The following is a 27,938-nucleotide window of genomic DNA, read 5'->3' as shown; positions in this document are numbered from 1 at the left end:
TTCCTAAGTGGACAGTTTGATTTCACAGAAGTGTGATTGACTTGGAGTTACATTGTGTTGTTTAAGTGTTCCCTTTATTTTTGTTGAGCAGTGTATATGTTAGCTCTTCAAAATCCACCATATAGCCTACATGATCAGATTATTATTATGGACAAAAGAGCGAGATTATTTATACTTGTCAGACGGAAGCCAAAAATCGATCATCATGTCACAAGAATAAATCCCTCGATATTTACTGGAAAGGAGTATCAGTCATCACCTTGCACTTTCACCACCTTGTGAAGTTAACCTGATTTCTTTCCTGATGAGCCCTAATGGGAGGATCATACATGTCATTGTGTGACTCCAAGTTGACTTCGATATGGTTATTAAGCCTATCAATATTTGCACATAAAAACATTTCCACCGACATTTTCGCATAATTCATTTTACCAACACAAAAAGATCCCATCTTGTCCAGTGTATTCTTTGTCAACATTTGGAAAGTTGACCGTAAAATGTTCTGTTTCCATCAGGCTTGTCATGGTATGTTTTATCCGACATGTACTTTACTTGCATAAAAAGGTTGGATGGAAACCTGGTGCGTGTCATAAGAGAAAAACAGCGGATGCACAACCAAATTTCGAAAATTCACCTGGTGTATTCTACAATTTTTACTGGATGAGACCCCAACCTAAGCAACCGTTTATGTCGCGTATAGCTGGAAAAGGCCCTGATTGCCAAAGTTCTGTGGATTGTCATGTTAACTGTGTTCAAAACTTTTTTATGAAATGGTGGGTTTATAAAAAAAAAAACCTGAGATGGTGTTGACAAAGGCTCGCCCTACTGGTGAAAATAGTGAAGCACATTTTCAAGTTAACATTCGACTACTTGTGTGAAACATTGGCAAGTGGGTCTTCATGACCATAACAAAATATGTCTGTCCTGTGAAACTGTGAAAAATTATGATGCCCTTTTAGTGTTAACAGCTGTTTGAAAAAAAACTGAAATTTCAGTCTATTCTGGTGGAATGGAGTTTTGGCCTGCTAATTACAGCTACCTTTCAGTTTTCCCCTCCTCACACAGACCTCTTCCCAGACAGTCCTAGTTAAATTCTTGATTGAGAAATTGCTTTTTGCCAATAAGCTATATGTATATTTTCCTAAATTATTTTTTAAACAACCACAGTAAAGTACTTAATAGTTACCCAGAAATGATTTGATAGAGAAAAACAGCTGCATTGGACCTTTACAAAATAGAAATTCTGATGTTAAAATTGATGGATGAGGTCAATAACTTTTCCATGATTGACCACAAACATACACACATAGCCAGACATGAAGCAGCTCATTTATTTCATTGCTCTCTGGTTATTTCGCAGCACATTTAACAAGTAAGGGACATGGCCGTTTTCACCTGATCTGCCAGACCCATACCGTACGCTACAAATTCACTGCTGATTGGACAACTCATCTCCAACTCTCAACCAATGAAGTCCCTGATACAATTACACTCAAAGACATATCCAGTCTACAAGCTTTGAGCTGTGACGACTAAGGATGCATTCTGATATTTTTTCCACTAATTGGTCTTTTGACCAATCAGATCTTTTCCAGAGCTGATCTGATTGGTCAAAATACCAATTAGTGGAAAAAGATCAGAATTGGGCTGCACGTGTGATGCAGCCTAGACAGTCATAAAGGCAATGCACTATTACCTAGGCTTTCTCCAGAATGATCATAATATAATATTTATAAAACAAAAACAAAATGAGAAACAATGACAATACTTTTTAACTAAGAAGTAATTAGGAGGTCCCCAGTGGAGAAGGAGAAATTCATCATACCAGCTGGCTCCACGAGAGGGTGCTCTGCTCTGTACTACCCATTGCACCATGTCCATCTCACCAGAGAACAGGTGCTAACCTTACTGCTCCAGCTACTCTGGGCATCTATCTCATAGTAGTTCCCAAGCCACAAGATCTGCTTGAAATAACGGTCTTCTCACACTACAGTTTCCGATTGGATTATTTCTAAACAAAATATGAAATCTATAGAAAAATCTTCATTCAAGGTAAGAGATATCAAAAGTCGGGCTCCAGTCTGTCAGCCGGGAGGCTGTGTTACACCTGGTAGAAATTGCACTTAAGCAGATGGGCTGAGACCGTTTCCCCCTCAGCAGATGTCAGGGTTCATTTCTTGCGAGCGTGTTTGTATTTGTCCACGTAGGCCTTCACCAAGTTTGCCACTTTCCCAGAGTTCACCTCTCCACTCTTGCTGTGGCAGACCTGAAATGTAAAATGCCCTCAGCAAATCAAAAAATTCTAAACAGACTGTTTTGATTTGTTGGACACCCTATGAGTTCTGCTGGGTTATTCATCTTATTTTTAATGCTCCTTAAAGCTAAGTATTTTTGATACTCCTAAAAGTGAAGTATTTTTTATACTACTAAAAGCTAAGTGTTCTCCTGAAAGCTAAGCAGTTTTTGTACTACTGAAAGCTTAAGCAGTTTTAATACACCTAAAAGCTCAATTCAAATACCAATGTCAAAATGTTACTGGAGGTTTATAACCACTCACTTTTTCAACAGCTTTGCGTACAATCTCCTTGTACTCGTCCTTGGTGATGTCCTTGTTTTGGTAGTAGGGTTTCATGGCTGCTTTCACTTCATTGACAGCTCTCTCATGGATCTGTTGTTTCTAATACAGATATCAAGTTAAGAAATCTAGTTCTAATCTAATAAAAGGATCCTTAATTATCTGGGTCAGAATGCAAACACAAATCATTCACTAGCAAAGTAGCTCCCCACAGTATATACAAAACAGAAAGTTTAGGAAGCCACTTGAGAACATTGACTGGTGCTGTGGTTGTTATTAGTGGCGGTGACATTACCTTTTCTTTCTTGGAGCTGTCTGGGGGGGCGGCCCTGCTGTGTTGGGTGGTGGAGGATGGCATGGCCATGCTGTGGGCCTGGGCTGTGGTGGCACCACCTACTTTGGTCATGGTGGGCATGAAGGGGGCTTTGCCATGGCCTGCCATGCTGCTCATCATCTGGGAAAGAGACATGGAGACACTACTATGCAAATACAACACACTTCTGAAAGTGCTATCCCGGAAATACACCATCTACAGCTGATTGAATTAAGTATGTGAGAAGTGAAAATACTCAAACATTGATTGGGTCCAGAAGATTATATTTTGACAAAGGATACAAAATTCTCCTGTCCTTACCTGTGTTGTGCGGCTATCTGCCTGTATGGCCGTCATGCTGCCCTGCTGCATGGGAGGTGGTGGTGGAGGTGGTGGCGGGAGGCCCTGGGCAGCTGTCACAGGGACCTGCAGGAGAGGCACTGAGGAGTGGTGGTGCATGGGGACCTGAGGAGGCATCCCGAAGGGGGGTGGTTGCAGGCTGACAGGTGGGCCTCGCGGGCCCATTGGGTAATGCAGGACATTCAGTTGGGGAGGCATGACGTTCAGGGTGGGTGGAGCTTCTCCTTGGGCATTGGGCTGGGCATTAGTCTCACTCTGAGCTGGGTCTGAATAGATAAAAACAAATATCAAGAATAATATTAGATTACCTAATGTACATCCGGGCTTTTATTATGTTTGACATTTTACGTGCAGAAGTGGGATCCACATCAACTGCGCAACAGGCATCAGCAATACCATTTCGATATGCACAGTGAAACTAGTAACAGTAATGAGTGCATATACGCCATGTTACACAATCTAAGGGTTCTGACCTGCTGTTGACGTCTCCTCCTGCCTGCTCCAGCTGCCAGAGCCTGCACCTCCCCCTCGATCTCTCCTGGAGTAATAGTTCTGCACGTCTGCCGGGAGTGTCCTCCGCACAGCCCAGCTGGAAGCTGATGACCAGCCGGAGCGGTCCATCATCGATTCGCCCATCTCAGGCTCCTTCCTGCGGCCGCCACGGTTCTCGTTGAATCGGCTGTATGCGTCGCTCCCTGAATTGTTTGAGGTCCCTGAGAATGTGTTTCTGGGCTGCCAGCGGTTTTCTGCCTGCTCTCCCTGTTGGTTGGAGGTTCCGTAGGCGCCCCGGCCTCGTCCTGTGCCTCGTCCACGATCTCCGCACCAGCTCTTATCTTCCCAGCGAGGGCCACTTGTCACCCTGGCCTCTGTGTCAGCACGCGCCTTCTCCATAACCCAGTCAGGATTTTCCCTGCTGGGGGAAACATCTGCAAAGCCACCGTTTTCAGAGCGGCCCGTGTCTCTGGCCGGCCTCTCTGGGAAATTCCTTCGAGAGGAGTCGCTACCCGGCCCAGCCCTCCATCCATCTCCAGTCCAGCGATTCCTCTTCCGTGGTGACTGGCCCCCTGAGTCCGGGCGCTCCGGGGACGCCCCTCTTCGGTAGGACCTGTTTCTGGACCTGGAACTAGATCTGGAACGACTCTTAGAGCGCTTCCTGTTTTTCCTCTCACGGCTATGGTCACGGCTACGGCCCATCCTGGGAGCGTCCCTCTCAGCGTCCCGTTCCCTGCTACGGCTGAAGGGGGGGCTGCCCGAGGCCTGGTGCTCTTTGTTGCGCTCCCGAGATCTGGACCGTGACCTCCTCGACGAATCCTGCTTTGACTCTCTCTTGGGAGACCAAGTGGTGGCAGCAGAGTGGAAGCGTGACTTGCGCTGCCTGCCATTCTTCCTTTCCTCTACCTTTTCCTCTCCGACCGAGCTCTCCCGCTCCTGCCTGCTACCATTCCTCTTGTCTTCCAGGGCCTGGCTTGTGGACTCGTGAGCTGCACTTTCAGTCTCTTTTGGTGGATCAGAGGCCAGGTTGGTGCTACACTCACTGCTGGGTGAATCACAGTCTATCGGTATTGCTTCTGTGTCATCCTCAGACAGACCATCCTCCTTGCTGCCGGCTGCTGGTTTTTCATTTATGACATCCTTTGGATCATGCCTGTCCTCCTCGGACACTTTTGCTTCTGAGGCGCCTAAAACTTTCTGGGACGCATTCCCATCTGGAGAGTCACAACGAGTAGAGCCAGCGCAAGATTCAGGCTCTGCAGTATGGCAGGGAGAGGCCTCTGCTTTCTCCTCCTCCACTGAGGCTTCATCATCCGATTTCACTTCTGTTGGATCGGCAGTGGCTTCCACAGCGTCAGCATCTTCCTCTCCAAGTTGTCCTGACTGCCCAGACTGGGGGCTCTCCAATGGTCTCTCTGGTGAGTTGGAAGAGGTGGGTGAGTTGCTTTTCTCTGGATCTTCTATTTGGTCCGGGTGTTTCTCCCCTGCACCTTGGTCCCTGTCAGGGGAGAGCCCAGGGGTATTCAGCTCTACATCTGACGATGGTGATTTCTGGTCCTCTTCCTCACCATCCTCCTCTTCCTCCTTCCCACAATTCTCTTCCTCAGAAAGATCATCATCTTCGCATGGCTGGTCCTTCAGAGCATCACAAGCAGAAGGTTCGGGACGGCCTTCCTCCTCGGTAGGGCTGGAGGTGCGCTGCACAGCCTGTGGGCTCACTGCAGTGTCTGAGAGCTGCTCCCTTTCCTCTACCTCTTTCCTCTGCTGTTCTAATTCCTCCTCCTCTTTGGCTTCCTCTTCTTCCTCACTTCCTGTTGGGCTACTGAGAACGACTTTGGAGGCCTTTTTTCTAGCTGGGGCTTTCCTCTTGGCGCTGGGCTTTCGCTGAGCTGCCCGTTTGCCTTTCCTCTTACCAGCGGCTGCGGTGCTTTTGCCCGCTTTTGTGGGTGGGTTTGTGGAAGTGTCGGAATCTGAAGAGTGGGACTGCGAAGATGCAGGGTCTTGTGTAGGAGCTTGTTCCTCAGCCCTGCTGTGGCGGCCAGAGCGCCTAGTCGTCAGGGCCTCTGTCTGTTTGGAGGGGCCTTTGGAGCCAGATCCACAGGTGCCCTTCTTCTCCTCTCCTTTGGGGCAGGTGACTGCGCAAACTCTTCCCTGAAAGACTATGATGAGACATAATCATGAATTTTTAGAAGTATTGTGAGAAACCTAACAATGGTCTTATGTAGCATAAAATTAGGCATAACCTATGGATTAAAAGGTTTGGTTTTGGTGCCTTCACAAAACTGAACTCCTGATGCCAGGGTACTGCACAACCCACACACATGATGGAAATTATTCAGAAAAAGTATCTTAATGCCACAATGTAACTTAGTGTAGCAAAGCAGCTTATAGTCCAGTCACCTTGCGTGAGCTCATTCAAACTCTGTGATTCAAGCTAACATTTATACCAGGTTTTGGGAGGGGGGGCAAAATCCAAGAGGGTTCCTTTGAACAGACTCACTAAATGGTTGATAAGTATTTCAAAGCAGGACTCACCAAAATGCCCCGAGCCGAGAGGTGAAGCAATAGTAGAGAACGGTGAGAGAGGTCTCAGAGGAAAGGGGCTGCTACTCCACTCAGAGGGATGGAACAACTGCCTGGGAGGGAAATATCAGATCAGAGCTTCACTCCTCACAAAAACACACTTCAAATCACTGTTTCTATTGAAAAACTATCACCTTGCACAGGGTATTTAACTCACCCTACAACCTATATAATACACTGCTCAAAAAAATAAAGGGAACACTAAAACAACACAATGTAACTCCAAGTCAATCACACTTCTGTGAAATCAAACTGTCCACTTAGGAAGCAACACTGATTGACAATAAATTGTACATGCTGTTGTGCAAATGGAATAGACGACAGGTGGAAATTATAGGCAATTAGCAAGACACCCCCAATAAAGGAGTGGTTCTGCAGGTGGTGACCCAAGACCACTTCTCAGTTCCTATGCTTCCTGGCTGATGTTTTGGTCACTTTTGAATGCTGGAGGTGCTTTCACTCTAGTGGTAGCATGAGACGGAGTCTACAACCCACACAAGTGGCTCAGGTAGTGCAGCTCATCCAGGATGGCACATCAATGCGAGCTGTGGCAAGAAGGTTTGCTGTGTCTGTCAGCGTAGTGTCCAGAGCATGGAGGCGCTACCAGGAGACAGGCCAGTACATCAGGAGATGTGGAGGAGGCCGTAGGAGGGCAACAACCCAGCAGCAGGACCGCTACCTCCGCCTTTGTGCAAGGAGGAGCAGGAGGAGCACTGCCAGAGCCCTGCAAAATGACCTCCAGCAGGCCACAAATGTGCATGTGTCTGCTCAAACGGTCAGAAACAGACTCCTTGAGGGTGGTATGAGGGCCCGACGTCCACAGGTGGGGGTTGTGCTTTACAGCCCAACACCGTGCAGGACTTTTGGCATTTGCCAGAGAACACCAAGATTGGCAAATTCGCCACTGGCGCCCTGTGCTCTTCACAGATGAAAGCAGGTTCACACTGAGAACATGTGACAGACGTGACAGAGTCTGGAGAAGCCGTGGAGAACGTTCTGCTGCCTGCAACATCCTCCAGCATGACCGGTTTGGCGGTGGCTCAGTCATGGTGTGGGGTGGCATTTCTTTGGGGGGCCGCACAGCCCTCTACATGCTCGCCAGAGGTAGCCTGACTGCCATTAGGTTCCGAGATGAGATCCTCAGACTCCTTGTGAGACCATATGCTGGTGCAGTTGGCCCTGGGTTCCTCCTAATGCAAGACAATGCTAGACCTCATGTGGCTGGAGTGTGTCAGCAGTTCCTGCAAGAGGAAGGCATTGATGCTATGGACTAGCCTGCCCGTTCCCCAGACCTGAATCCAATTGAGCACATCTGGGACGTCATGTCTCGCTCCATCCACCAACGCCACGTTGCACCACAGACTGTCCAGGAGTTGGCGGATGCTTTAGTCCAGGTCTGGGAGGCGATCCCTCAGGAGACCATCCTCCACCTCATCAGGAGCATGCCCAGGCGTTGTAGGGAGGTCATACAGGCACGTGGAGGCCCACACACACTACTGAGCCTCATTTTGACTTGTTTTAAGGACATTACATCAAAGTTGGATCAGCCTGTAGTGTGGTTTTCCACTTTAATTTTGAGTGTGACTCCAAATCCAGACCTTCATGGGTTGATCAATTTGATTTCCATTGATAATTTGTGTGTGATTTTGTTGTCAGCACATTCAACTATGGAAAGAAAAAAGTATTTAATAAGTATATTTCATTCATTCAGATCTAGGATGTGTTATTTTAGTGTTCCCTTTATTTTATTGAGCAGTGTATATACACACACTCCATCTACATACATTCATTGTGTGTGGACCAACTCACCTCGAGTTGCCACTGGCAGGAACGGGTACAGCAACAGGCAGAAATGGGCAGTCCTGTGTTTTGCGGCTACACTGTTTACAGTCATCCTCAGGCTCCTCCTCGGGCACCCAAAGGGGTTCTGCACTGCAGAGTAGACAAAGGACACAATATACACACAGAAAAAGGACATCTTTCACTGGTTGTCTTTTTTTAAGTCAAAAACATTAACTTGAGATAGAAAGAGTGGATCTATTTCAACTTTGTTAGGACAATGATTATTAGAACAGGGTTTCCAACAAATTGTGAAGTACCATAAGAAGTAGTTACTGTGTATCTGCTCGGTGAGCTGCAAATCAAAACGTTAACAAAGTGGCCTACTCACATGCACTGTGTCATAGTCGCCATTGCTGTGCCTGTCTGGGCCGCAGACCAAGAGCACAGAGGTCCTCTCACCTGGAAAAGAGAGAAAACCGCTCAGAAGGAGGCTTGGCTGTTGCAAATACCAGACAAGCACCCAGTGGGAACAAATGGGCCTATGAGGACAGGGGGCCACGTTGATACTACTTATTCTATGTCAGAGTATTCTCGAAAACTCTTGGCTGAGCAAATACGAACATGGAAAATCTAAAATCAAATGTAATGTCAAATGCGCCGGATACAACTGGTGTAGATTTTACAGTGAAATGCTTCCCTAACAATGCAGAGTTTAAACAAAGTAGTAACACAAGAGAAATACAATAAAATACACAAGGAGATATATACAGGGAGTACCAGTACCAGATCAATGTGCAGAGGTACAAGGTATTTGAGGTAGATATGTACATGAAGGCAGGGTAGTGACTAGGCATCAGGATAGATAACAATAAGAGTAAAATAAATAAAGAGTAGCAGCAGCAAATGATGTGTGAGTATGTGAGTAGGCATGTGTAATGTCTATGTACAGTGCATTCAGGCCCCTCGACTTTCACCACATTTTGTTACGTTACAGCCTTATTCTAAAATTGATTAAATAGTTCCCCCCCCCAATCTACACACACACACACACACACACCCATAATGACAAAGCAAAAACAGGCTTAGATATTACGGCAAATGTATTAAATATAACTGAAATATATTTCCATTAGTATTCAGACCCTTTACTCAAGACTTTGTTGAAGCACCTTTGGCAGCGATTACAGCCTTGAGTCTTATTGGGTATTACGCTACAAGCTTGGCACACCTGTATTTGGGGAGTTTCTCCCATTCTGCTCTGCAGAATCTCTCAAGCTCTGTCAGGTTGGATGGAGAGCGTCGCTGCACAGCTATTTTCAGGTCTCTCCAGAGATGTTGGATCGGGTTCAAGTCCGGGCTCTGGCTGGGCCACTCAAGGACATTGAGACCTGTCCCGAATGCACTCCTGCGTTGTCTTGGCTGTATGCTTAGGGTTGTTGTCCTGTTCGAAGCTGAACCTATGCCACATTCTGAGGGCCTGAGCAGGTTTTCATCAAGGATCTCTCTGTACTTTGTTCTGTTCATCTTTCCAAATCAAATCAAATTTTATTTGTCACATAAACATGGTTAGCAGATGTTAATGCGAGTGTAGCGAAATGCTTGTGCTTCTAGTTCCGACAATGCAGTAATAACCAACAAGTAATCTAACTAACAATTCCAAAACTACTGTCTTATACACAGTGTAAGGGGATAAAGAATATGTACATAAGGATATATGAATGAGTGATGGTACAGAGCAGCATAGGCAAGATACAGTAGATGGTATCGAGTACAGTATATACATATGAGATGAGTATGTAAACAAAGTGGCATAGTTAAAGTGGCTAGTGATACATGTATTACATAAGGATGCAGTCGATGATATAGAGTACAGTATATACGTATGCATATGAGATGAATAATGTAGGGTAAGTAACATTATATAGGGTAGCATTGTTTAAAGTGGCTAGTGATATATTTACATCATTTCCCATCAATTCCCATTATTAAAGTGGCTGGAGTTGAGTCAGTGTCAGTGTGTTGGCAGCAGCCACTCAATGTTAGTGGTGGCTGTTTAACAGTCTGATGGCCTTGAGATAGAAGCTGTTTTTCAGTCTCTCGGTCCCAGCTTTGATGCACCTGTACTGACCTCGCCTTCTGGATGATAGCGGGGTGAACAGGCAGTGGCTCGGGTGGTTGATGTCCTTGATGATCTTTATGGCCTTCCTGTAACATCGGGTGGTGTAGGTGTCCTGGAGGGCAGGTAGTTTGCCCCCGGTGATGCGTTGTGCAGACCTCACTACCCTCTGGAGAGCCTTACGGTTGAGGGCGGAGCAGTTGCCGTACCAGGCGGTGATACAGCCCGCCAGGATGCTCTCGATTGTGCATCTGTAGAAGTTTGTGAGTGCTTTTGGTGACAAGCCGAATTTCTTCAGCCTCCTGAGGTTGAAGAGGCGCTGCTGCGCCTTCTTCACGATGCTGTCTGTGTGAGTGGACCAATTCAGTTTGTCTGTGATGTGTATGCCGAGGAACTTAAAACTTGCTACCCTCTCCACTACTGTTCCATCGATGTGGATAGGGGGTGTTCCCTCTGCTGTTTCCTGAAGTCCACAATCATCTCCTTAGTTTTGTTGACGTTGAGTGTGAGGTTATTTTCCTGACACCACACTCCGAGGGCCCTCACCTCCTCCCTGTAGGCCGTCTCGTCGTTGTTGGTAATCAAGCCTACCACTGTTGTGTCGTCCGCAAACTTGATGATTGAGTTGGAGGCGTGCGTGGCCACGCAGTCGTGGGTGAACAGGGAGTACAGGAGAGGGCTCAGAACGCACTCTTGTGGGGCCCCAGTGTTGAGGATCAGCGGGGAGGAGATGTTGTTGCCTACCCTCACCACCTGGGGGCGGCCCGTCAGGAAGTCCAGTACCCAGTTGCACAGGGCGGGGTCGAGACCCAGGGTCTCGAGCTTGATGACGAGCTTGGAGGGTACTATGGTGTTGAATGCCGAGCTGTAGTCGATGAACAGCATTCTCACATAGGTATTCCTCTTGTCCAGATGGGTTAGGGCAGTGTGCAGTGTGGTTGAGATTGCATCGTCTGTGGACCTATTTGGGCGGTAAGCAAATTGGAGTGGGTCTAGGGTGTCAGGTAGGGTGGAGGTGATATGGTCCTTGACTAGTCTCTCAAAGCACTTCATGATGACGGATGTGAGTGCTACGGGGCGGTAGTCGTTTAGCTCAGTTACCTTAGCTTTCTTGGGAACAGGAACAATGGTGGCCCTCTTGAAGCATGTGGGAACAGCAGACTGGTATAGGGATTGATTGAATATGTCCGTAAACACACCGGCCAGCTGCATCCTGACTAGTCTCCCAGTCCCTGCCGCTGAAAAACATCCCCACAGCATGATGCTGCCACCACCATGCTTCACGGTAGGGATGGTGGCATGTTTCTTCCAGACGTGACGCTTGGCATTCTGGGCGAAGTGTTCAATCTTGATCAGACCAGATGATCTTGTTTCTCATAGGCTGAGTCTTTTGGCAAACTCCAAGCAGGCTGTCATGTGCCTTTTTACTGAGGAGTGGCTTCTGTTTGGCCACTCTACCATAAAGGCCTGATTGGTGGAGTGCTGCATCCTTCTGGAAGGTTCTCCCATCTCCACAGAGGAACTCTAGAGCTCTGTTAGAGTGACCATTGGGTTCTTGGTCACCTCCCTGACTAAGGCCCTCTCTAGGAAGTCTTTGTGGTTCCAAACTTTTTCCATTTAAGAATGGAGGCCACTGTGTTCTTGGGGACCTTCAATGCTGCAGAAATGTTTAGGTACCCTTCCCCAGATCTGTGCCTCGACACAATCCTGTCTCGGAGCTCTACGGACAATTCCTTCGACCTCATGGCTTGCTTTTTGCTCTGACATGCACGGTCAACTGTATGACCAGGTTTTTGCCTTTCCAAATCATGTCCCATCAATTGAATCTACCACAGGTGGATTCCAATTAAGTTGTAGAAACAAGATGCACCGGAGCTCAATTTCGAGTCTCATAGCAAAGTGTCTTAATACTTATGTAAATAAGGTATTTTCATACACACACACACACTTGCAAAAATGTCTAAACCTGTTTACGCTTTGTCATTATGAGGTATTGTATGTAGATTGAGGAAAACAATTTATTTAATCCATTTTAGAATAAGGCTGGAATGTAACAAAATGTGGAAAAAGACAAGGGGTCTGAATACTTAACGAATGCACTGTATGTGTGTTTGTGTTGGTATGCATGTGTGCGTATGTAGTGTGAAACTTTTGTTTCTTAGTTGCATCGTATGCATTACATATCTGGACAGTTGGACTCTAAACCCATAAAATCTTGCAAGAACCGTACATATTTATTATGAAATAGATGCCCCTACAAGGGGTCTGAAATTACTAACCTTCTTCTTGCTCAACACAGAGGGGTCATCATCACTGCCTGGGGAAAACAATTTATCTTGTTACACCTCATGAATAAAATGCCAAAAATGAGGGAAAGAAGATTTATGCGAGGAGACATACATTTCCGAATAAGGCCTTTGACTTTGGCTTCTGATGTCCTCTCAGTCTTCGTTCTCCTCCATCTTCCTCCTTGTTTCCTTTAAAAAAAAAAAATACATTTGTCATAAAAAGGAGACTAGATTCAGCCACAGGACAATTTTTTTTCTTGACCGGATGGTCAGGGGGCCAGAACAGGGGGCCAGAACTTGTAGACTGCAAATTAACTGCAAGAATCCCAAAGGGGGTCCGACCCAGTACTAGATGGGTGTACGTAATAAACTGGCCATGGAGTATATTTAAAAAAGAATTGTTAACATAACACCATATTAAAGGTGGAGAAACAACTAGCAGGTGGCCACTGCACTGAGGCTAGAAAACACTGTCACCACTGATAAATCTACGAAATTCGATAATTTCAATAAGCATTTTTCTACAGCTGGCCATGCTTTCCACCTGGCTACCCCTACCCTGGCCAACAGCTCAGCAACCTCTGCAGCAACTTGCCCAAGCCTCCCCTGCTTCTCCTTCACCCAAATCCGGATAACTGATGTTCTGAAAGAGTTGCAAAATCTGGATCACTACAAATTAGCTGGACTAGACAAACTGGAACCCTCTCTTTCTAAAATGATCCGCCAAAATTGATGCAACCCCTATTACTAGCCTAGCCTTTTCAACCTCTCTTTCGTATCGTCTGAGATCCCCGAAGATTGGAAAGCTGCCGCGGTCATCCCCCTTTTCAAAGGGGGAGACACTCTAGACCCAAACTGTTATAGACCTATATCCATCCTGCCCTGCCTTTCTAAAATCTTTGAAAGCCAAGTTAACAAACAGATCACCGACCATTTCGAATCCCACCGTACCTTCTCCACTATGCAATCTGGTTTCTGAGCTGGTCATGGGTGCACCTCAGCCACGCTCAAGGTCCTAAACGATATCATAACCGCCATGCAGCCGTCTTCATTGACCTGGCCAAGGCTTTTGACTCTGTCAATCACCTCATTCTTATCGGCAGACTCAATAGCCTTGGCTTCTCAAATGACTGCCTCGCCTGGTACACCAACTACTTCTCAGATAGAGTTCAGTGTGTCAAATCGGAAGGCCTGTTGTCCGGATCTCTGGCAGTCTCTATGGGGGTGCCACAGGGTTAAATTCTCGGGCAGACTCTTTTCTCTGTATTCATCAATGTTGTTGCTCTTACTGCTGGTGATTCTCTGATCAGCATCTACGCAGACAACATCATTCTGTATACATCTGGCCCTTCTTTGGACACTGTGCTAACAAACCTCAAAAGAGCCTCAATGCCATACAACACTCCTTCCGTGGCCTCCAACTGCTCTTAAATGCTAGTAAAACTAAATGCATGCTCTTCAACCGATTGCTGCCCGCACCCACCCACCCAACTAGCATCACTACACGGGACGGTTCTGACTTAGAATATGTGGACAGCTACAAATATCTAGGTGTCTGGGTAGACTGTAAACTCTCCTTCCAGACTCACATTAAGCATCTTCAATCCAAAATTAAATCTAGAATTGGCTTCCTATTTTGCAACAAAGCCTCCTTCACTCATGCTGCCAAACATACCCTCGTAAAACTGACTATCCTACATATCCTTGACTTCAGCAGTCATTTACAAAATAGCCTCCAACACTCTACTCACCAAACTGAATGTAGTCTATCACAGTATCATCCGTTTTCTCACCAAAGCCCCATTTACTACCCACCACTGCGACCTGTATGCTCTCGTTGGCTGGCCCTCACTACATATTCGTCGCCAAACCCACTGGCTCCAGGTCATCAATAAGTCTTTGCTAGGTTAAGCCCGCCTTATGTCAGCTCACTGGTCACCATAGCAACACCCACCTGTAGCACGCGCTCCAGCAGGTATATTTCACTGGTCATCCCCAAAGCCAACTCCTCTTTTGGCCACCTTTCCTTCCAATTCTCTGCTGCCAATGACTGGAACGAATTGCAAAAATCACTGAAGCTGGAGACTTATGTCTCCCTCTCTAACTTTAAGCATCAGCTGTCAGAGCAGCTTACCGATCACTGTACTTGTACACAGCCAATCTGTAAATAGCACATCCAACTACCTCATCCCCATATTGTTATTTTTACTCTTTTGCACCCCAGTATCTCTACTTGCACATTATCATCTGCACATCTATCCTTCCAGTGTTAATGCTAAATTGTAATTATTTCACCTCTATGGCCTATTTATTGCCTTACGTCCCTACTCTTCTACATTTGCACACACTGTACATAGACTTTTTCTACTGTGTTATTGACTACATTTGTTTATCCCATGTGTAACTCTTTGTTGTTGTTTTTGTCGCACTGCTTTGCTTTATCTTGGCCAGGATACAGTTGTAAATGAGAACTTGCTCTCAACTGGCCTACCCGGTTAAATCAAGGTGAAATAAAAATATATAAAATAAAAGGCGGGAACAGAAAGACACCCGACAACAGAAAGAGTTGGCTGCTACTATGCAAGAGATTGTTTGTGGGGAAATTGCCTCTGCCCTCGACTTGCAATTAAAACTGCTAAATTAATCTCTTGCACTGCTCACTTAATCAAATGTTCCAGCTGTCTTGATATCCTAGCAAGAAACCATATTGATATAGCAACGCTCCAAGAAATACACCTACTCCAAAGGCATGCAGATAGAATACAGAACCATTTGTAGAAACTGGCTGCTTTTCCATCAGCCCTAAAGGTGTAATCATATTAATACAAACTCAAAATCACCATCTTGGTTAAGGCGAAGACCAAGACGGCAGAATCCCTTTCCTTAAATGTATCCATAATGGAAATAAAATTGCCTTTATTTTTATGTATGCTCCACCTCTGTTTGATCCCAAGTTTTTTGATTCTCTGAACAGCCTATTGTTAAAATTAACTGAAATCCAACTAGTTTTTGGGACAGATCTAATAAAGACCAACTACAATCCACACGCAACCAAGGCTCTCCAACATATACTCTCTGATCACAACCTCATTGATGCCCAGTGAGCACATACTCCTAAAGCAAAAGTGTGCACTTTCTACTCAGAGTACTCGATTTCTCTCTTATCTACACCTTTATTTTCTAAAATTAAGAAAATAGAAATCCGACGTAGTGCCTTCAGAAAATATTCAGACCCCTTGACTTTTTACACGTTTTGTTACGTTGCAGTCTCCTAAAATTGACTAAATTATTTTTCCCCCATATCAACTTACACACAATACCCCGTAATGACAAAGCGAAAACAGGTTTTTACAAGTTTTTATTCAGATTTTTGCTATGTGACTCTAAATTGAGCTCAGGTGCATCATGTTTTCATTGATTATCCTTGATGTTTCATCAAATTGATTGGAGTCCACCAGTGGTAAATTCAATTGACTGAACATGATTTGGAAAGACACACACCTGTCTATATAAGGTCCCACAATTGACAGTCCATGTCAGAGAAAAAACCAAGCCATGAGTTCGAAGGAATTGTCCGTAGAGCAACAAGACAGGATTGTGTCGAGGCACAGATCTGAGGAAGGATACCAAAACATTTCTGCAGCATTGAAAGTCCCCACAAAGAAAGTGGGCTGCATCATTCTTTAATGGAAGAAGCTTGGAACCACCAAGACTCTTCCTAGAGCTGTCTGCCCGACCAAACTGAGTAATTAGGAGAGAAGGGCCTTGGTCAGGGAGGTGACCAAGAACCCGATGGTCACTCTGACAGAGTTCAATAGTTCCTCTGTGGAGATGGGAGAACCTTCCAGAAGGACAACCATCTCTGCAACACTCCACCAATCAGGCCTTTATGGTAGTGGTCAAACGGAAGCCCCTCAGGAAAAATAGGCAAATGACAGCCTGCTTGGAGCTTGCCCAAAGGCTTCTAAAGACTCTCAGACCATGAGAAACAAGATTATCTGGTCTGATGAAACCAAGATTGAACTATTTGGCCTGAATGGCAAGCGTCACGTCTGTTGGCAGCATCATGCAGTGGGGATGTTTTTCAGTGGCAGGGACTGGGAGACTAGTCAGGATCGAGGCAAAGATGAACAGAGCAAAGTACAGAGATCCTTGATATAACCTGCTCCAGAGCACTCAGGACCTCAGACCGGGGCGAAGGTTCACCTTCTAACAGGACAATGACCCCAAGAACACAGCCAAAACAATGCGGGAGTGGCTTCGGGACAAGCCTCTGAATGTCCTTGAGTGGCCCAGCCAGAGCCTGGACTTGAACCCGATCCAACATCTCTGGAGAGACCTGAAAATAGCTGTGTAGCAATACTCTCCCATCCAACCCAACAGAGCTTGAGAGGATCTGCAGAGAAGAATGGGAGAAACTCCCCCAAATACAGGTGTGCCAAGCTTTTATCATCATACCCAATAAGACTCGATGCTGTAATTGCTGCCAAAGGTGCTTAAACAAAGAACTGAGTAAAAGGTCTGAATAATTATGTAAATGTGATATATGTTTGTTATTTTTAGTAAAAATGTCTAAACCCATTTTTGCTTTGTCATTATGGGGTATTGTGTGAAGATTGATGAGGAAAAAAGTTAATACATTTTAGAATAAGGCTTTAAAGTAACAATGTGGAGAAGGTAAAGGGGTCTGAATATTTTCAGAAGACACTGTATGAGCTTGTCTGATCATCACGCTTACTACTGCCAACTACAAATGCCAGAATTCTATGGAATGCCATTAAAGGTTTTATAAAAATAATGCAACTGCATTTGCATCTCGGTTGAATAAATCACAAAAATCATCATGGGAAATGTTAACTGCATTTTCAAACAACCCTTTTTTCAGACCAGGTACCTATTACTATTTCTAAAGTCAAGACAGAACTTAATTTATTGACAAGATTAAGCAGAATTTCTTTACATACCAATTGTATTATTACAAAATCCTGTGTGATCAATATAATAATTTCTCTGTATGTATTTCTCAGTGTTATTATCCTTTAGAGTACAGGTACATGTGGTATAAACTAAGTGTGTAAATTAACATGTATATTGTACCTGTAACTCCCACCAAAAAAATGACAAAACAAATAAAACGTGGTAAAAAATGAATATAATAATGCACCGCAAAGTGACTGCCATTAAGCTGCACACTGTTTGAATGCTCCCCAAGTTTAAAGACAACGTTTCGACCACAAAGGGTCTTTGTCAGGTTAACTCTGCAGCAGGGCAACCTTTTCACTAACGCAAGACCTCTACTCACTTTAACAAACAGCCACTGGCTTCTGGGTCTGTGCAGCCACACTTCTCTGGCTCTGATTGGCTGACTCTCTTCTTCACAGGAACCTGAGATTCACATCACAACTGAAGTCACAGCACATAAATTCTCCCTGCATAGTGACTAAAGTTATAATATAGTTTGTGAATGCCATTTATAAATCGTGAAACATAGAAGGTAGAGCCAGTGGAGAAACCCCTGCTTACCGTCACACATCCCAGCACAGCGTCACGTTTGTAGACAACATTGAAAGGCTGCCTGTCCACTGGGCAGGATGGAACTGCCTGCAACTTAAAAACAGACAACAAAAAAAACATCAGTCCACACACATTTTAACCATGCATCGTCTCCTGAGCCTCTCACCGGGAGTAAGACCATGGCTTATCACAATAGACAACTTGCCAGTTGCAGCACTATCTGTTGCCAATGAGAGTGCTGTGTCTAGGGGGTAGGACAGTACATGGTGCTTACCTCTGCCCATCTGAGGAGGCAGCTGAGGCAGAATAAATGGCAGCAGCTGTCGGGCATGGCCAGGACACAGCGGCCCAGGGCGCCCAGGCAGATAGGACACCGCTCCGCCTCTTCCGGCTCCGGGTCTCCCTCTGGAGTCTGTCCGTCTGACAACCAGAGAGAGGTGGCACAACAGCTTGTCATTCAAGAACAAACTTGAGGGTAGAGACGTTTAAATTAAACCATGGTGCCAAAGCCCACTGAAAGATCTTTTTCATGATGACTGGCTGGTAGTTACTTACCATTTCCCGATTCACCCGTCATCTTTGGCACTGTGTTGCTTTGTCCCTAATGACCAGATGACCCCTGGAAATAAAAATGTATGAGAGATTCTTGTTAACAACCCAGTCACAGTGCCATCATTTAATTACACTTGAGATGTGTGTGTGTAACCAAATTGTCAAGCAAGTTTTCCATAGACTTTAATACATTATTTACACAATGGACATCTTAATCCTTAAGAGTCTATTGACACACCTGTCCGTTTAAACTAGAGATATCAGTATTTTTGCATGGCCTGCGTCGCAATCCACTGCATCCGACTATGTCGGCCTTCCGCATATGCGGTGGAAGGTGGCCGAGCTATAGCTGTGTTTGTCAGACCACGAGACATCCCAAAAATCTGTCTTCTCACGAAATGTCTGTAGCGTCCGAACGGCCTACAAACTATTACTACTCTATGGAAAGGGGAGACTCTCACGAACCCAGCGATGTTCTCTGTTTTTTTAGGTCTCACTGCTTTAGTAAGAACTTCTCACTTGTAAGTAATTGTAAAATAGATTTCTGGGGGTTGTATTTTTTTTTTATATATATGGGTACTTTTATATATATATATATATATATATATATATATAGGTACTCAAATGTATCTATCCCATTGTCTGTGAACAGCTAATGATAACCGGTCAGCCCATAATTTAAATGCATCATCAATCATACTTGGCTTAAAGTCGCTGTCCATTACAATTTCTCGCAGGTAGATCAGGTCTGTTTAGATGCATTTTATTTTGGTGATCTTTGTCCAGATCTTTATAGTGTTATTTATACAGGTATTTTCTATCTTCCGAGTGTGTGCATTGATTGTCCTCATAAATATAGTTGCACTTATAGTTTTTCCATTTGGTGGATTCCATTTAGGTGTTGATGCCGGGTTTATCCAAACAAAAAAATATTTTAGTTGGTCAGCTATATAATAATTCATTAGGTTTGGTAATGCTAGTCCCCCTGCTTATTTACATTGTTTTAAGTTGGACACAGACTGTTAATCCTCTCCATATGAATTTACTCAGGAGTTTATCCCACTGTTTAAAAGTGTTTGGAGTAATAGTTTTGATAGATTCTGGAACAGGAATAAAAAATCTTGGGAGGACATTAATTTTAATAGTTTAAATTCTTCCTGTTATTGTTAAAAGGCACCAATGTACATATTTGTAGGTAGGTCCTGTTTAACTGGTTTCCCAGAATTGCAAAGTCAAGTCTTGGAGGATAGTAATCAATAAGTATTTCAGTTTATTTTGATCCCATTTAAGTTTAAACTTAGTTTTGATGTTTTGGGATATTGGTTGACCTGGTTGATATTGGTTGACAGTAATTAGTTCTGATTTCCCAGTATTTAGTTTGTATCCAGATACAACACTATTGTTTTATTTCATCCATAGCGGCGGGAACTCTAGAGAATAATGTACCATTTACCCTTATTCTGACATTTGGTGTTTTGTACATCATTTGCAGCAAGTTCAGGAAAGTTTCACTAAAGTATTATTTGTTTCTGCATCTAGAGTTAGCATAAGCAATTAGTTTTTTCTTGAGCGTGTTCCATTCCATTATTTATTTCTATGAATTTAACTAGGCAAGTCAGTTAAGAGCAAATTCTTATTTACAAATGACAGCCTACCCCGGACAATGCTGGGCCAAATGAGCGCCTCCGTATGGGACTCCCAAACACGGCCGGATGTGATACAGCCTGGATTCAAACCAGGGACTGCAGTGACGCCTCTTGCACGGAGATGCAGTGCCTTAGACCGCTGCGCCAATCACATTAAACGTTTGCCTAACATTATCGCTCAGAAGTCTGCTGATCACAAAACCCATTTGCTCAGAGTTTATGATATCTGGGATTATATTACTTAATCTATTTGCAAAAATTGATGTAAGCAATTTTTTTTCGCCGTTCAGCAACAATATTGGTCGATACGATGCACATTCTGCTGGATCTTTACCTTCTTTATGAAGAACAGTAATAGCGTAGTTCCAGGTTGGTATGTACTAGAGGTCGACCGATTAGGATTTTTCAACGCCAATAGCGATTACTGGAGGACCAAAAAAAGGCGATACCGATTAATCAGCAGTTATATATATATATATATATACACACACACTGCTCAACAAAAATAAAGGGAACACTTAAACAACACAATGCAACTCCAAGTCAATCACACTTCTGTGAAATCAAACTGTCTACTTAGGAAGCAACACTGATTGACAATAAATTGCACATGCTGTTGTGCAAATAGAATAGACAACAGGTGGAAATTATAGGCAATTAGCAAGACACCCCCAATAAAGGAGTGGTTCTGCAGGTGGTGACCACAGACCACTTCTTAGTTCCTATGCTTCCTGGCTGATGTTTTGGTCACTTTTGAATGCTGGCGGTGCTTTCACTCTAGTGGTAGCATGAGACGGAGTCTACAACCCACGCAAGTGGCTCAGGTAGTGCAGCTCATCCATGATGGCACATCAATGCGAGCTGTGGCAAGAAGGTTTGCTGTGTCTGTCAGCGTAGTGTCCAGAGCATGGAGGCGCTACCAGGAGACAGGCCAGTACATCAGGAGATGTGGAGGAGGCCGTAGGAGGGCAACAACCCAGCAGCAGGACCGCTACCTCTGCCTTTGTGCAAGGAGGAGCAGGAGGAGCACTGCCAGAGCCCTGCAAAATGACCTCCAGCAGGCCACAAATGTGCATGTGTCTGCTCAAACGGTCAGAAACGGACTCCATGAGGGTGGTATGAGGGCCCGACGTCCACAGGAGGGGGTTGTGCTTACAGCCCAACACCGTGCAGGACATTTTTCATTTGCCAGAGAACACCAAGATTGGCAAATTCGCCACTGGCGCCCTGTGCTCTTCACAGATGAAAGCAGGTTCACACTGAGCACGTGACAGACGTGACAGTGTGGACACGCCGTGGAGAACGTTCTGCTGCCTGCAACATCCTCCAGCATGACCGGTTTGGCGGTGGGTCAGTCATGGTGTGGGGTGGCATTTCTTTGGGGGGCCGCACAGGCCTCCATGTGCTCGCCAGAGGTAGCCTGACTGCCATTAGGTACCGAGATGAGATCCTCAGATCCCTTGTGAGACCATATGCTGGTGCGGTTAGCCCTGGGTTCCTCCTAATGCAATACAATGCTAGACCTCATGTGGCTGGAGTGTGTCAGCAGTTCCTGCAAGAGGAAGGCATTGATGCTATGGACTGGCCCGCCTGTTCCCCAGACCTGAATCCAATTGAACACATCTGGGACATCATGTCTCGCTCCAGGTCTGGGAGGTGATCCCTCAGGAGACCATCCGCCACCTCATTAGGAGCATGCCCAGGCGTTGTAGGGAGGTCATACAGGCACGTGGAGGCCACACACACACTACTGAGCCTCATTTTGACTTGTTTTAAGGACATTACATCAAAGTTGGATCAGCCTGTAGTGTCGTTTTCCACTTTAATTTTGAGTGTGACTCCAAATCCAGACCTCCATGGTTTGATAAATTTGATTTCCATTGATAATTTTTGGGTGATTGTTGTCAGCACATTCAACTATGTAAAGAAAAAAAGTATTTAATAAGAATATTTCAGTCATTCAGATCTAGGATGTGTTATTTTAGTGTTCTCTTTAATTTTTTGAGCAGTGTATATTTAAATATATATTTGTAATAATGACAATTACAACAATACTGAATGAACACTTATTTTAACTTAATATAACACACCAATAAAAAAATTAATTTAGCCTCAAATAAATAATGAAACATGTTCAATTTGGTTTAAATAATGCAAAAACCAAGTTTTGGAGAAGAAAGTAATATGTGCCATGTAAAAATGTGTGCCATGTAAAAAAGCGAACGTTTAAGTTCCTTGCTCAGAACATATGAAAGTTGGTGGTTCCTTTTAACATGAGACTTCAATATTCCAAGGTAAGAGGTTTTAGGTTGTAGTTAATATAGTATTTATAAGACTATTTCTCTCTATACCATTTGTATTTCATATACAGTGCCTTGCGAAAGTATTCGGCCCCCTTGAACTTTGCAACCTTTTGCCACATTTCAGGCTTCAAACATAAAGATATAAAACTGTATTTTTTGTGAAGAATCAACAACAAGTGGGACACAATCATGAAGTGGAACGACATTTATTGGATATTTCAAACTTTTTTAACAAATCAAAAACTGAAAAATTGGTCGTGCAAAATTATTCAGCCCCCTTAAGTTAATACTTTGTAGCGCCACCTTTTGCTGCGATTACAGCTGTAAGTCGCTTGGGGTATGTCTCTGTCAGTTTTGCACATCGAGAGACTGAAATTTTTTCCCATTCCTCCTTGCAAAATAGCTCGAGCTCAGTGAGGTTGGATGGAGAGCATTTGTGAACAGCAGTTTTCAGTTCTTTCCACAGATTCTCGATTGGATTCAGGTCTGGACTTTGACTTGGCCATTCTAACACCTGGATATGTTTATTTTTGAACCATTCCATTGTAGATTTTGCTTTATGTTTTGGATCATTGTCTTGTTGGAAGACAAATCTCCGTCCCAGTCTCAGGTCTTTTGCAGACTCCATCAGGTTTTCTTCCAGAATGGTCCTGTATTTGGCTCCATCCATCTTCCCATCAATTTTAACCATCTTTCCTGTCCCTGCTGAAGAAAAGCAGGCCCAAACCATGATGCTGCCACCACCATGTTTGACAGTGGGGATGGTGTGTTCAGGGTGATGAGCTGTGTTGCTTTTACACCAAACATAACGTTTTGCATTGTTGCCAAAAAGTTCCATTTTGGTTTCATCTGAACAGAGCACCTTCTTCCACATGTTTGGTGTGTCTCCCAGGTGGCTTGTGGCAAACTTTAAACAACACTTTTTATGGATATCTTTAAGAAATGGCTTCTTCTTGCCACTCTTCCATAAAGGCCAGATTTGTGCAATATACGACTGATTGTTGTCCTATGGACAGAGTCTCCCACCTCAGCTGTAGATCTCTGCAGTTCATCCAGAGTGATCATGGGCCTCTTGGCTGCATCTCTGATCAGTCTTCTCCTTGTATGTTGTATGAGCTGAAAGTTTAGAGGGACGGCCAGGTCTTGGTAGATTTGCAGTGGTCTGATACTCCTTCCATTTCAATATTATCGCTTGCACAGTGCTCCTTGGGATGTTTAAAGCTTGGGAAATATTTTTGTATCCAAATCCGGCTTTAAACTTCTTCACAACAGTATCTCGGACCTGCCTGGTGTGTTCCTTGTTCTTCATGATGCTCTCTGCGCTTTTAATGGACCTCTGAGACTATCACAGTGCAGGTGCATTTATATGGAGACTTAATTACACACAGGTGGATTGTATTTATCATCATTAGTCATTTAGGTCAACATTGGATCATTCAGAGATCCTCACTGAACTTCTGGAGAGAGTTTGCTGCACTGAAAGTAAAGGGGCTGAATAATTTTGCACGCCCAATTATTCAGTTTTTGATTTGTTAAAAAGTTTGAAATATCCAATAAATGTCGTTCCACTTCATGATTGTGTCCCACTTGTTGTTGATTCTTCACAAAAAAATACAGTTTTATATCTTTATGTTTGAAGCCTGAAATGTGGCAAAAGGTCGCAAAGTTCAAGGGGGCCGAATACTTTCGCAAGGCACTGTACCTTTGACTATTTGACTATTGGATGTTCTTATAGGCACTATAGTATTGCTAGTGTAACAGTATAGCTTGTGTCCCCCTCCTCGCCCCTACCTGGGCTCGAACCAGGAACACATCGACAACAGCCACACTCGAAGCATCGTTACCCATCGCTCCACAAAAGCTGCGGCCCTTGCAGCGCAAGGGGAATAACTACTCCAAATCTAAAAGTGAGTGACGTTTGAAACAGTATTAGCGCACACCCAGCTAACTAGCTAACCATTTCACATTGGTTACACCAGCCATTAGGCTGATAGTCTTGAAGTCATAAACAGCGCTGTGCTTGCAAAGAGCTGCTGGCAAAACGCACGAAAGTGCTGTTTGAATGAATGATTACGTGCCTGCTGCTGCTCAGTCAGACTGCTCTATCAAATCAGACTTAATTATAACATAATAACACACAGAAATACTAGCCTTTGGTCATTAGTATGATCGAATCCGGAAACTATCATTTCGAAAACAAAACGTTTATTATTTCAGTGAAATACGGAACCGTTCAGTATTTTATGTAACGGGTGGCATCCCTAAGTCTAAATATTCTTGTTACATTGCACAACGTTCAATGAATGTCATAATTACATAAAATTCTGGCAAAATAGTTCGCAATGAGCCAGGCAGCCCAAACTATTGCATATACCCTGACTCTGCGTGCAATGAACGCAAGAGAAATGACACAATTTCACCTGGTTAATATTGCCTGCTAAACTGGATTAGTAGTTATAACGAGTGATTATGATTGATTGTTTTTTATAAGATAAGTTTAATGCTGGCTAGCAATTTACCTTGGCTTCTACTGCATTCGCGTAACAGGCAGGCCACTCATGGAGTGCAATGGTTAGAGCGGTTGCAAGATTGGAACCCCCTGAGCTGACAAGGTGAAAATCTGTCATTCTGCCCCTGAACAAGGCAGTTAACCCACAGTGCCTAGGCAGTCATTGAAAATAAGAATGTGTTCTTAACTGACTTGCCTAGTTAAATAAAAGGTACAAAAAAACATTTATTTTTTATTTTAAATAATCGGAAATCGGCGCCCAAAAATACAGATTTCCGATTGTTATGAAAACTTGAAATCGGCCATTCCGATTAATCGGTCGACCTCTATGCCACAGGGTTCAATTCTCGGGCAGACTCTTTTCTCTGTATTCATCAATGATGTTGCTCTTACTGCTGGTGATTCTCTGATCCACCTCTGCGTAGATGACACCATTCTGTACACATCTGGCCCTTCTTTGGACACTGTGTTATCAAACCTCCAGACGAGCTTCAATGCCATACAACACTCCTTCCGTGGCCTCCACCTGCTCTTAAATGCTAGTAAAACTAAATGCATGCTCTTCAACCGATTGCTGCCCGCACCCGCCCGACTAGCATCACTACTCGGGACGGTTCTGACTTAGAATATGTGGACAACTACAAATATCTAGGTGTCTGGTTAGACTGTAAACTCTCCTTCCAGACACACATTAAGCATCTCCAATCCAAAATTAAATCTAGAATCGGCTTCCTATTTTGCAACAAAGCCTCCTTCACTCATGCTACCAAACATACCCTTGTAAAACTGACTATCCTACATATCCTTGACTTCAGCAATCATTTAAAAAATTGCCTCCAACACTCTAATCAGCAAACTGGATGTAGTCAATCACAGTGGCATCCGTTTTGTCACAAAAGCCCCATATTCTACCCACCACTGCAACTTGTATACTCTCGCTGGCTGACCCTCGCTTCATATTCGGCTCCAGGTCTTCCATAAGTCTTTGCTAGGTAAAGCCCCGCCTTATCTCAGCTCACTGGTCACCATAGCAGCACCCACCTGTAGCACGCGCTCCAGCAGGTATATTTCACTGGTCATCCCCAAATCCAACTCCTGTTTTGGCCGCCGTTCCTTCCAGTTCTCTGCTGCCAATGACTGGAACGAATTGCAAAAATCACTGAAGCTGGAGACTTATGTCTCCCTCACTAACTTTAAGCATCAGCTGTCAGAGCAGCTTACTGATCACTGCACCTGTACACTGCCCAACTGTAAATAGCCCACCCATCTACCCCATCATCATATTGTTATTTATTTTTGCTCTTTTGCACACCAGTATCTCTACTTGCACATCCTCATGTGCACATCTATCACTCCAGTGCTAATGCTAAATTGTAATTATTTTGCTACTATGGCCTATTTATTGCCTTACCTCCCTAACCTTACTACACTTGCACACACTGCATGTATATTTTTCTATTGTGTTATTGACTGTACGTTTGTTTATCCCATGTGTAACTGTGTTGTTTTTGTCGCACTGCTTTGCTTTATATTGGCCAGGTTGCAGTTGTAAATGAGAACTTGTTCTCAACTGGCCTACCTGGTTAAAAAAGGTTAAATTAAATAAACTTCAAAAAACAAAAATATACACTGTCACAAAGTGTACATAGCCAGTTGATAAGTCAACGTCTGCTTGGTGAGTGGAGCAACGGGAAAGTTTGTACAGCTGAATGCATTCAACTTAAATGTGTCTTCCGCATTTAACCTCTGAATCAGGAAGCAAAACAACACCGTCCAGTGAAAGCCAGAGCAAACGGGTTTACCACAGTGGCAAGGGTACCACAAAAGGCCTTGCTTAGCCAGTCTGTCAGCTCTGACTAAAATACAGGCAGGCCTGGACAGAGGCAAAAAGATTCAAATTAAATGGGTTATACTGGTCACTGAAACCAACACTCTCTACAATGTCAAAATAACTCAACGTCAATGTTCTATCATCCAATGCCATCTTGGATTCTTTAATTTACCAGCTAGTCAGCTAGCTTCCTACCATTTAGTAAATTTGGCGAGTTGTGGTCTTATATTTGATTTTCTGTCCAGCTAGCTAACCAAATACCTCGCAGCTAGCTATCACGTAAGTTACCATTTAATTTAGTAAACATTATGAAAGGCCGTGCGGTCGCTGACGTTGACAATTTAAACTTTGATGTGGCCCATGTGTGATGTAACACGACCCTTCAACTTATAATATTAGAAGTGTGTACTAGTCCCCCTCAAAAGTCAACTAGCTTGTTTCGCTGGTTAACTAGCTACTTGTTCTTTCTACTAGTTTGATAACTAAGTTAACTCGCTAGCGTTAGCTGGCTAGTTTGCAATTCAGATAACGGTAACAAGACGGTCATGATCAGGCGCTAGTCAGCTAATTTACCTCACTACTTTTGGTTGATATAGGTTAGTCAGCTGTTAGCTAACGTCAGCTGGCTAGTAACAACGTATTTGTATTTATTGTATTTAGGTCAGTAACACGAAACATGTTCATAGCTAGCTAGTTAATTATTCAACTTGATTGGCTAACGAGACTGGTCTGGCCTACAGTACAGATGCTATATTTGCCACGATAACAGCTACCTAGCTAGCAGCTAACGATATTTTTTTTTTGCTAACGATACTTTTGCTTGCTAAATTGGTTAGCTAGCTACGTGTTTGTTGACTTACCCGAAGCTAAATCAATAGCTAAAAAATTGGCCTGGTTGTTTATTTTTTGTTGTCCCACTTATTTCCGTGTATTGGTTAGACTCCAAAGCTAGACGAGAACCTGAACATAGCCGGATAGATTGCACTGCTAACTCGTTATACATTTAAGAACGTCTCGGCCACATGTCTCGATGTCTGAAACCTGTGAAGTTTAAAATGCACCGCACAGTGTCGC

General features: G+C 44.1%; 1 protein-coding gene across 5 annotated transcripts; it reads right to left on the bottom strand.

Annotated features, from left to right (window-relative positions):
• Positions 1 to 1,317: 1,317 nt before the first annotated feature.
• Positions 1,318 to 27,938, bottom strand: LOC112217079 (protein SCAF11-like). Of its 5 annotated transcripts, XM_024377352.2 has the most exons (17): positions 27,725 to 27,938; positions 26,075 to 26,170; positions 20,556 to 20,645; positions 18,579 to 18,642; positions 18,298 to 18,443; positions 18,033 to 18,116; positions 17,812 to 17,894; positions 12,622 to 12,698; positions 12,501 to 12,538; positions 8,494 to 8,564; positions 8,133 to 8,255; positions 6,276 to 6,376; positions 3,722 to 5,899; positions 3,210 to 3,514; positions 2,871 to 3,029; positions 2,558 to 2,677; positions 1,318 to 2,266 (listed from the first exon to the last, which is right to left on the bottom strand). In XM_024377352.2, the coding sequence occupies exons 4-17, from the start codon at positions 18,598 to 18,600 to the stop codon at positions 2,171 to 2,173; spliced, it is 3,603 nt and encodes a 1,200-aa protein (XP_024233120.1). In that variant the 5' UTR covers positions 18,601 to 18,642; positions 20,556 to 20,645; positions 26,075 to 26,170; positions 27,725 to 27,938; the 3' UTR covers positions 1,318 to 2,170. The 5 variants fall into 5 exon arrangements, with proteins under 5 accessions (XP_024233120.1, XP_024233118.1, XP_024233121.1 ...); XM_024377350.2 differs by lacking the exon at positions 20,556 to 20,645; XM_024377353.2 differs by lacking the exon at positions 20,556 to 20,645 and having other exon boundaries at positions 2,871 to 3,026.

This window comes from Oncorhynchus tshawytscha, linkage group LG17 (assembly GCF_018296145.1).
Source record: "Oncorhynchus tshawytscha isolate Ot180627B linkage group LG17, Otsh_v2.0, whole genome shotgun sequence".
Lineage (NCBI taxonomy): Eukaryota > Metazoa > Chordata > Actinopteri > Salmoniformes > Salmonidae > Oncorhynchus > Oncorhynchus tshawytscha.
Note: the sequence above shows the minus strand (reverse complement) of the source record. Positions and strands in the feature narration are given on the sequence as shown.